Source organism: Vipera berus, assembly GCF_964194415.1.
Source record: "Vipera berus genome assembly, chromosome: 2".
Taxonomy (NCBI): Eukaryota; Metazoa; Chordata; class Lepidosauria; order Squamata; family Viperidae; genus Vipera; species Vipera berus.
The window spans coordinates 22,505,957-22,517,490 of NC_138203.1; the positions used below are offsets into that span (position 1 = coordinate 22,505,957).

Here is an 11,534-nt window from a genome sequence, read left to right on the forward strand (position 1 = left end):
CTTATAGACAGTCCCCCAGCAAATAAACGTGAGGAATACCCAAAGGTTATTTTACATTACTGGTATAAAATATTTATTTGTAAGCTTAAAGAGCATATTAGGGCAGGCTCATACATGTATGGACCCTACATTTCTCAATCATCAATATTTACAGCTAATCAGGTGACTTAAAGCTAAAAAGAAACTTTTGTATTTGAAGTTCAATAAAGGGCATGGATGTTTTAATAATAGCAATAGCCCTTAGACTTATATCCCGCTTCACAGTGCTTTACCACCCTCTCTAAGTGGTTTACAGAGTCATCATATTTTTCCCAACAATCTGGGTCCTCATTTTACTGACCTCAGAAGGATGGAAGGCTGAGTCAACCTTGAGCCCATCAGGATTGAACTCCTGGCAATGGGCAGACTTAGCCTAAAATACAGTATTCTAACCATTGAACCACATAGTTGAACTGGTTCATGAACTATTGAGTTATGAAGATCATTATTAGGTTTAAGTAATCAATATGCTTGAGATAGCAACCTTCTTTGGATAGTCAAATAGCGTAGTCCTGGTCAAATTTGTATTTTGCAAAAAGCAGCCACAAAATTGGAAAGAGACCATAGGATTCAACCTTAAGTTAAACCATGCAAAGGGACAACTTTTAAATAGCATTTCTACATCTATTCAACTTCTACCACAGGACAAAGTTCCACATCATTGAAAGGCACTAACTTTTGAAAAAATGTATGAAAAAATGCTGTTTTTCTCTAGGCCAAGCATATATTTTGGAATTCCTTCCATCAAAGATGAATTTCTAAGGGGTCATAAGCTTAAATCTGTTGAAATACTGTAGGACAACTGAGCTTCTTTGGCTGTTGTGTCATATTCTTCTTAGGCTGTCAAGGTAATTTTTGCCAAATGTTTTCATAGCCATCTTTAGCAGATGGCTATAAAGAATCTATCCTATGGGAATGTAATAAAAAATAACAGGAGTGTCATGTAAATAGTAGAGAGTGCAATCCTTTCTGCATTCATAAATCCCAAATATCCACAAGCAAAAGTTGCTGATTATAAATCCAGAAACAATCTAGACTTAAACAAGAAAGCATTTGGTATAACAAAAAGCTTACAGCTTCAATACAGAGGAAACTAAATTTTAAGATCTATTTCTAAGTTGATGGATAGTATCCAGATTTAGTTTTAACAGACACTTATAGACGCCAGTGACTCTTTCACCATTGGTAATCTATTCCCTTAATTTCAGTGGATGTTCCTTAAATAAGAATTAGCCATTATCCAAACCATCAGGTTGCCTTTAAATATGATTAAACATGACTGAATATAAATCATTTAATCTGAAGGCGTACTGTAATAATAAGGTACTGTTTTGAAGAGATGTTGAGTTAAACAGTGCTTTTATTGCTCTTGGGTTACATTTAAAGTTATCCATCGGACAGTATTAACTTAGCCAACTCTAAGTGATATACTTTTGGGTCATTGAAATGTATAATACTGGCAGTGAACCCAAGGAATAGAACATTAACTCTGGTATAGAAAACTCAATTGGGCTTCTTACATCAGTGTTTTAAGCAAGCAAATTAACAGATCAATTTGTAATTCAATTCTTTAAATCCCCAAGAACCAGTATCTAATACAATCAATCAAAATCAGCCTTGCTAATTACTGTTTCTTAAAGATGATGCAATAAGGCAATGTTTCTCAACCTTGACAGCTTGAAGCTGTGTGGACTTCAATTCCCAGAATTCAAGCCACAGCTTCAAGCCACCAAGGTTGTAAAATACTGCAATAGGGAAAGCAAAGAATCAAGAGAAAATGTCTCACAACCAGATTCTATGATGGCAATAAACAGACACATCTTAGCTGTAAAGCATTATTTGATGGATTTCAACCCAGACACTGGAGATTCTATGAAATTTTATTGGTTTTTTCATAGCAGTGATCTCAGCTGTGTTAAAAAAGTTATTAAAAATTTCCAGTGAAATCAGCAAGAATTTGCTTGAAATATATCTTTATTGCTGATTTTCCTAAATTGTGCAGGAACAGGGAAGTATCTGTTTGAAGCAGTAGTAAAGGTAAAATGTAAAACAACATGCTATAAAATATCATACTAACTTATGATTCCTTGAATTAATCAAATTGTCTGGGTTTTTTCAACACACTGAATCATCACTACATTGGCTGGTTTCACTCCTTGTGCTATGCTACAAACTAACCAACCACATTTCAGCTCAGAGGATATTATCCAAATTCTTTGGAAATGCATGTGTCATGGTAAAACAGGAAGAGGCACTTCAACAAAGAAGTTGAAGAAGAAAGAATGGTATTCTGGGGGGGAAAACGGAAAAGTTTTGAACTATAACCATCATACCTCTGGCTAATAAGTTGCTTTCAGATGTGAAGAATTTAAGCTCACAAATTTGAACTCAATTTAAACAAATTAAAATATAAATTAAATATGACTAAATTAAATCTATCTATCTACCTATCTATCTATCTATCTATCTATCTATCTATCTATCTATCATCTACTGATGATGCAGAAAACATCAGGAAGGAATGATTTGAATCACTAAAGTACGAAGCAAACATTTGGCTTATATGCCACAGAAAAAGAGAGGACAAGAAAAAGATTAGGCACTTCACTCTTTATGCTTCTCTGTTCCAGATTGCTCTCCCCCCAATATGGTAGCTGTTAAGAATCAGAATAGAGCTGGCAGGGACCTTGGAAGTCTTTTAGTCCAGCCCTCTGCTCAAGCAGGAGATCATATACTACGGGTGTCAAACTCGATCACGTCACATGACATATCGTGACATATTGCAACATTTTCTGCCTTTGTGGAGCTGGGGTGGGTGTAGTCTACACGATGCATCTGGGCCACAGCCGGCCAGTTGGACACCCCTGTTGTATAGGATTTCAGACAAGTGACTGTCCAGTCTCTTCTTAAAAACCTCCAGTGATGAAGCACCCACAACTGACAGCAAGCTGTTCCACTGGTTAATTGTCCTCACTGTTGGAAGTTTCTCCTTAATTCCAGGTTGCTTTTCTCCCTGATTAGTTTCCATCCATTGTTTCTTGCATTCTGGTGCTTTGGAAAATAAATTGACCCCTTTCTCTTTGTAGCAACCTCTCAAACACTGGAATATTACTATCATGTCCCCCCTAGTCCTTCTTTTCTTTAGCCTAGTCAAACACAAATCTTGCAATCGTTCTTCTTTTCGTGTACATATATTCTATATTAATCTCTTTTCTTGACCATTTTTGTTAGTCAAAAATTGCAGTCTTTAATAATTGTGTTGAGACCAAGCTGGTCATTAACTTACAATAGCAGTTAGAAGGGGCTACAGGGGCAAAGGATGTTGCAAAGAGAGGGCTACTAAGCCCTCACCTGAAAGATCAGGATATAATCCCAATGGATCTCTATAAATTGATTTGAAAATACAGCCAGTAAGTTTATTTCAGAATAAGAATGAGTAGAAACATACTGAAAACTTCCCAGAATCTGAATATCTATGTTCCTTCTTCTTCTTCTCCTCCTCCTCCTCCTTCTCCCTCTCCTTCTCCTTCTAGGCAATCTTTAGTAGCTGTAGTGCTTACTCTCAACTATTTACTTTGCATATGTTAGCAGTTTTCAAGATAGAGCCTTACAGCTGCTTTATTCCCTAGAAATTCATTTCTCAAGAGCAGTTTCCCAGGAAGACTTCTGCAGCTGCACCACTGAGGTAAGAAGGAGAGCCAAGCGGTCAAGTTTCAGGATAAAGCTTCAGCAGTAAAGAAAATAAAACAAAACTCAAGTCATCCTACACATTTTAAGTGACAGATATACTCCAGCAATGCTAAATTATGCAAGCTGTCCCAGACTTTTGACAGAACCACCATAATTCATCCCACTTTCCCATTATCCTAAAGGTAGGAAAAAGGCTGATGTAAGCTTTGTGTAATCAAGTTGGGAAACATCTGCCAAAGTAAACCTTTATTAGGGGCTTCATATAAAGTATTTATACGTTAAACCTGTTTTGAAAATGAATCTTGTTGAAGCTGGGTTATATTTCCCATCAATCCTAAGTCTTTTATTCTCTTTCTCTGTTAGGCGTAAACTAGTCTTTCTCCCTCTTGTATCATGTTGGCTGGAAGTAATGAAAACTGTACCATTAAAGGAGATTATTTGTAGCTCAGGGTTGAAATGAATACCTTCAAGATATGTTGGACCACAGTTCTCACTGAGGGTACTCTCTGAGCTTGCTTGTTTTCTTGCAGATGTTTCATTACCAAACTAGGTAACATTATCAGTGCTCGTCCTGATCATCCTGATGCTAGCCCTGAACACTAACCCTGATGATGTTACCTAATTTGAATAATGAAACATCTGCAAGAAAACAACCAAACTCAGAGAGCACCCTCAGTGAGAACTGTGGTCCATTAACACAGTTGTCATAAGCCTGAGTGGTAGAAGCCTAATGGAACTGGGCCAATTTCTTTTGAGACACTAAAGAGAAACAATATGTCTACTAATCTGGCATTGAGTATTCCCTCTTCCCAACTTCAATTGTATTAGCATTTATATAGTCATTGCCTTTAAAGCTAACAATCTCTTAACCTACAGGGCTTAGAACTCTATGAAGTGTCCAGACCAGGGGGGTCTTCAAACTTGGCAACTTTAAGACTTATGGACTTCAACTCCCAGAATTCCTCATTCAGCATGGCTGGCTGAGGAATTCTGGGAATTGAAGTCCACAAGTCTTAAAGTTGCCAAATTTGAAGACCCCTGGTCCAGACTAATATAATCATTGATACAAAGTCACCCAGTGAGTTCAGTAGTTGAATAGGGACTTGAAGTGATTCAAATTGCACATCTTAATCACCACACACTGCGCCTCTGACAACCTGTTTTTTAGCCATTGTGCCTGTTGTTCCTGAGATTGATTAATCAACAGGGAAACATAATTTAAACATACACTAGACAATATGGATCCTTGCCATCAAAATTAACTTGCTTCTGGATAAATATGCCCAAGTTCATTAATCCGTAGCACTAGCTCAATATATTTACCTGCCTAGAGCAAGAACATAGAAGTAACTTTTTAATTCAAAATGTCTTGAGCAAGCAACTAAAAAGGGGTTTTTCTGTAACAATGTTCAGTATTTGCCTACAGGTGGTTCTTTGGCCTATGAATATTTGTTTAGCAACTGAAGCTAGTCACAGCACCCCTGTGGTCACATGATTGCAGTCTTAGTGCCTGGCATCTAGTTTGCACTTACAACCAGTTGAAGCGCTCTGCGATCACGTAATTGCCATTTGCAACCTTCCCTGATGACTTTCCCAGAAAGTCAATGCAGAAGCTGGCAGGGAAGGTTGCAAGTTGCTATGGTAAATCTCTCCTGGTTCCTTAATGCTCATCCTGCAGTAGCCAATCATGCACCCTCACCAAGCCTTGCTGTGCCTCCCTTGTCCTCTCAGACCATGCCATGTCTCTTGCATACCTCCTTGCACCCTTGAACACCTTTCAAGATCTATATAGTTACACTTTATGACTGAATGGCTTAGTGACAGAAAATTGGGACTACCAGAAAATTGCCATCATAAGTTGAGGCTTAGTAACATCAATTCAACTTTAAAGCTTACATGACACAAAGAAAGGTTATACTGTACTTCAGTTTTGTGCTTTTCATAAGCATAACACCTGCAAGAAAAGATGGCTACATGAATAAAGATAATTAAAATTTGATTATCTGTTTTGTGTGTGAGAGCAAAACATGTGCAGGACTGAGCACAAACCCAAAGTCAACTGCATGAATTTTGTAACTCCATCAGTCATAAGAATATTCCAGGATGCTAAACAGCCATTGATATGACAATGATAAGAACATACAATAAAAACCAACCTCCCCACTAAAATAACCTCTCAGTTTTGTAAAATAATACTTCCCAATACATAAAAAGTCATTTTTACTGGGTTTGAACCTCAGTCTATGTCAATACTTGGTGACAAGACAAGGCTTTCTGGAAGACTCAAAGAGCGGGCACCTGTTGGATCCCAGGGGAAGGGTGCTCCACAGGGTAGGGACTACTACTGAGAAGGTCTGCTTCCAAGGTCCCACTCGATGACAACATTTGATATGAGGCACTATCCTACTCAACCTGGCAGAGTGGGCAGAATTTCTGATGAATTGCAGAGTTTTAAAACTGATAACCTATAGTTTGTAGTTTCAGGATGAAACTACAAGACAGCCCCATGGAGTACCCATTGCACTAATCCAACTGATTGTTATTATTGTTACTTTGGTTGATTTGCTTTTGCTATGATAATGATGATGATGATGAATCATGAAGTATCTTTCCCTTTATTTGAGGGAATATTTTGATTATTTTTTCCACTGTCTGTGTACACTTTATTCCTATGAAATTGTAAGCTTCATTGTGTTCTTGGAGACAATTGGGCTCCAGATCCAAATGGCAAGTTGTGGTGTGGGGAGCCAGTTTGCAAAGTGCTAAGTTAGGATTGGAGACAACAGGGTACAGTCTTCTACCCTCAGTCACAAATATTTGGCAGGTTGACTTTGGTCATCTCTCTCAGCACAGCCCATAAAATGAAGAAAGAATAACAAATAAACCCCCTGGAGTTCTTGGAGGAAAGGCAGGTTTATAAACACCACTAATAATTATTATAGTTCCTGAAGTAAATAGTAAGACTGCCTCCCCACAGTATATGTGTCCAAATTAACTGCATACTTCTCCAATGATAATGCAAGTTGGATCAATGAGTACCTCTCACCTTAATTTATTTCATTGACAAATGTGTAGTTAATCCCACATTTCCACAAATGTACTGTTTAAGGCAGCTGCCTCATTCTGTCTACCCAAAGGGTTGATCTGGAAACCATTAATTCATTGTATCTTATTAGATTGAGGCCAAGCTGTCATATCTTTGGAATCTTAAAGAAGTGATAAGTTTTCTGTCTTGAACTCTGATATACTTTTGCAAAAAAAATTTCAAGATGGCCTTTAAGTTAAGGAACAGATAATTTTCTGATTAAGTGGACATATACGGACATCTTAAGAGCATTTGTGGACATTCTTACAAAAACCCATCCACCAGAAGACAAACAGACAAGGTTGCTGTGTGCTATCTCCCCAGGACTGTCTAATGACCAGTTTCTTTCAGTATTCTGGGCAGGAAAGAGTATTTCCAAACAAATCTTAGGCTATACCATTTTAAAAAAAATTCTAAGAAAGCATACAGATCTATTCTGGAGTCTGGTATACTATATTCTTGGAAACAAAGATGCAGTATGCCATATTCCTGTTTAATCACTTTAAACTAACACCTAACTAACACCTTTATTGAAAAGCTTTCATCATCTGCAGCTCACTTAGACTGATGTGGGATTTAAACTGAGGTGAGAAGTAGTGGAAGCTTACACTTGCATTATACTCATGCAAGTGACATGTAAGACAGGTTCCAAGTGTCTTACCAAATAACAAGTGTATTGTGTTAACAACCTTTTGCATATGCTTTTAATAAAATTAAAAGGTGCTACCTAACACTGGAGACTGAATAGTGGCATCTAAGAGACCTGAGCCAGCATGCCTGGCGCAGGAAACGTTTGAAGGCCATACAATTTTGTCCTCTAATAAAGGAAACATCCCAATAGTGTCAACCACAGGGCAACGGTGCTAGCTTTTTCAGACTGTGCTGCCTAAGATAGTTGTCTGAAGCTGCCAACATTAAAGCCAGCCCTGCCATGCCCTGCTGATGTCCCCAGTTTACCTCACTGAGTTACTGGAAGGATAAAAGAAAAGGAAAACCCCAAGGTTGTCATCTGGAAATTCTTGACAAAAGGCAGGCTCTGGGTAGGAATAAGTAGAAATCCAAGGCATCAGAAGGGGAAACACCAGCTGCTCTTCCCAACATCCAGAGGCAATAAAGAAGCTTATTCAAATATTTTTTCTAGTAGAGGCTATCTTTCCCAACATGCTATTTATTTATTTAATTTCAGCAGCATGGAGTCACTTAAAAGTAGAACGAAACAGGCTGTGATTTACAACAGTTGCTTCTGCTGAGATTGTGCAGACAAGTGGAGGGACGTTTCTCCAGGGCCAAGACAGGTCTACTTAACTTTAAATCTGAATAGATTTTAATAAGAGGAGGGGTGTGTGAGGTCCCTTACAGTGTCAGATGTTTAAAGGGCTTCTCTCAGCCTTGCAGCCTGAGACCCTTAGTCAGGGACAAGGGGCAGCGGAGAAAACCTGACCAAATGCACAAAACTCCATGGCAGATGCCTCCAAGCCACCCAAACAATGTCCCAGGCAAAACCCAGGCAAAAACTCATGTCAAATGCCTCCAAGCATACCCTTTAAAAAAATTAAACACTCCAGGAAAAGAAAAGAAAAAAAAAAGATCTGCGCTGTCCAGCCAGTTAACGATAAAAGGACCATTTAAACCTGCCGTTTAAACAACAACAACAACAACAACAAACCCGCCAAGAACAACCACCTTCCATTCTTCTTCAAGAGGTTATTCTAAATCGAAAACTGGCCAGTTAACTGTCCCAAAAGATTCGGTTATTCGAAGAACAGCGCCGCAGCGCCCAACCGCCAGCTTCTCTGCACGTTTAACCTACTGAAGATCAGGCAACCTTCCTTCTGCTTGATGATTTGTGGAAGGAAAGGCGGTCAATTTTTCACGCGAAGAGGGCAATCCACAGCTTTGAAGCTGGCATTCCCGTCTGTTCCCGGGCTCGGGGAACCACTAGGCAGGAGCGCACTCCGGCGGGCAGGTACCAGATGGGGCAACGAGGAAGGGTTTTTTGTTTTTTTTTGGTCTCTCTCTCTCTCTCTTTCTGCCACACTCCCCACCTTACGCTCCCGCTAAGAGGGAGGAACGGAGCGATGATAGTGGCGATTAATTAAAACCTGACGCCTTCCAGGTCGTGTAATAGATTGCGCATCCCAGCAACCCTAGGCAGCAAGCGAGCTGATCAAAACTGTCCAGGAAAGTAGCAAACTGCAAGTGGACGGAGATGGGCAACGAAGAGCCAGATGCGATCTAGGCTACGCCAGGTTTAGTCAAATTTAACTTGGAGTATAATCTGTCGGCTCCCTTCCGTTCAGCAACCCAATTTACTTCCCCCACCATCAAGTCCCAGCCCGTTAATCCACCCAGACGATTCAAGAAAATCCGAGATCTAAGGGCGTCAGCCCGAAAGTGATGAGAAAAAGTCTAGATCTGAGGAAAAATAAGCAAGGAGAGGTGGGGGGGGGGAAAGAGGGTGGGGGGAACCCAGCATCGTTATCAGGACCAACGACCGTTATTCGGACCAACCGAGATGCGCCAGACTTCAGTTTGCCCATAATCAATCAGACAAAATAAAACTGAATATACCCGAGGAAGACGCACAAGGTGTAGAGCTTCTGAGCATGTGCAAAGGGCCTGCCACACACACCCCTTCTACCTCAAGCGGCTAGTTCAGGTGCCTCGAGGGCGTGGAGGGAGGGGGGGGGAAGCAGGGTCCTGCCGCCTTCGACCAGAGAGAAAGCTCCGAGTCCCTCGGAGTAGACTTCAGGCAGAGGTTCACCGCCCTGTCCCCGCGAACGACTCGAAGTTGTCACCTTAATAACTGCATTTAACTAAGAAGGGGGGGGGGTACGAGGTGCCTCAGACCGGGCGGTCGAAGAAGACCACCTGAGGGTCAAAGCAGAGAGCAAAGCACTTACTGTAGGGGCAATTGTCCTTCTTGGTGCCGCTCACGTTCCCGTTCTTCTCAATCCGGAGGAAGAACTTGTTGAAGCAGTAGAGTTTCCTCCAGCGCACGTCTCCTCGGAGGTGATCGTAGCTCCGCACGTGTCTCCCCGCGCTGGCTGCCGAAGAGGCCGAAGAGAAGGAGGAGGAAGAGGAGGAAAAGGAAGGGGAGTAAGAAGAGGGGGACGAGGCGTTGGTGGCCTTGAGAAGCAGCATACCGCGCCCGTGTTCATGGCTGGAGGCGGTCAGCGAAGACATCAGGCAGAGCAGCAGCAAGAAGCCGCAGCCGCCGCGCCCGGAGGAGGAGGAAGGCGAGGCGGAGGAAGAGGAGGAAGGCAGGTGGGCAGAGGCGGAGGCACCCTGTATCAGTCTCCATCTGCACATTGTACTGAAGCTCTGGGCGCTGGGAGAGGCCTCATGGAAAGAAACATGCTGGGAGGGCGAGCTCCCGGCCGAGGCGAGCGGACAGCTGGTGGGGAGCCCTCTCGCTCAGAGCCTCCGGCGCGCTGATCTGGCCTGAAGGGAGGGCGCCGACATCCATGCCTCAGGGGGCCAGCTCTCCGAAAAACGGCGGCCTTCCCCCTCCCCTCTGCCTCGGGGGGGGGGGTGCGCCTGACGTCTGCCCTGCGGAGACTTGGCCCTTCTCCGCCTCGAGGGGGAGGCGGGGGGCGGCTGGCGGTTCCGCCGCTCGCCGCGCAGGGAAGGCGGCTCGGGTTGCCTTACGGTCCCTCTCGGCGAAGCGGAGACCCACCGACTGGATAGCAAGTTGGCGGGTGGGGGGGCGGGGGTGGGGGTTAGGGAGCGGGAGAGACGGGAGAGACGGGAGCCCAAGGAAAACCACGCGCGCCCCGCCAGGCGGAGGCCACGATCCGGACGCCGAGCCCACGCGCCACGGCCGGGGCTAACGGGGCTGGGTCCTCGGGGGTCTCCGCACCATCTTCCCAAGGAGGCAGGCGAAGCTCTGAAAGAGAGAGAGAGAGAGAGAGAGAGATGACAGGCGAGTCAGCAACCGGAGGCAAAGAATGGCTCTCTAATCGAATCGATTAAAAATCCAAATAAAACGGGTTAGCAAATCCGGGGTGGGTGGGAGTGGGGGTGGAGAAGTTCCCCTGTTCACACACACACACACACACACACACACACACACCCCGCAACCTCCCTCCCCCGGCTGGCTTCTGCACCTTCTGCACCCCAGCGATCTTCGCTCAAGCGCCGGTCTTCTTAGTGAAAACTAAGCGGGATAGGCATCGCCTTTCTTTGCCGGTTTTTCTTTTTTTCGATACACTTTTTTCTTCCCTCCCTCTCTGGAATCCTCCCGAGAGCGAGATGCAATCTGTACACGCCGCGCTCTATTTCTCTAAGGAAATAGGGACGATCGAACCAGGCTTCAGACGTGTCTGCTCGCCTTTCTCTCCTTGGGTTGCCGGCAGGTTGGAGGCTGTATCTTAAAGATTACAAAGCTGAGAGGTGAGACGTGCCTCTGGTGGTCAAGTTTTATTTGCGGGGGGAGGGGGGGGTCAAGCGGCGGTGCTGGGACATCTGAAACCCTTTCGCAAGTTGCAGAGAGCAACTGGGGGGGGGGGGAAGAGACCCACACAGAGAAAAACGACTCCCCAAGATCTGCCTCTCTCTCTCTCTCTCTCTCTCTCTCTCTCTCTCTCTCTCTCTCTCTCTCTCTCTCTCTCTCTCTCTCTCTCTCTCTCTCTCTCTCTCTCTCCCCCTTCCTTCCTTCTTTGTAGGAGCCACCGCAGCCGCCGCCTTCTGCTAATTGCTCCTCAAACCGTTCTGGCCA

The 11,534-nt window shown here is 43.4% G+C and overlaps 1 protein-coding gene across 1 annotated transcript in view; it reads right to left on the reverse strand.

Annotated features, from left to right (window-relative positions):
- The window catches only part of FGF10 (fibroblast growth factor 10), a gene marked incomplete at its 5' end in the record, with an annotated part of 90,318 nt that extends 80,192 nt beyond the window's left edge, over window positions 1-10,126 (reverse strand). Inside the window, one exon of the mRNA XM_081315480.1 lies at window positions 9,718-10,126. Within this exon, the coding sequence (XP_081171606.1) occupies window positions 9,718-10,126 (409 nt within the window). The remainder of the gene's footprint in view (window positions 1-9,717) is intronic.
- Between the last annotated feature and the right edge of the window lie 1,408 nt (window positions 10,127-11,534).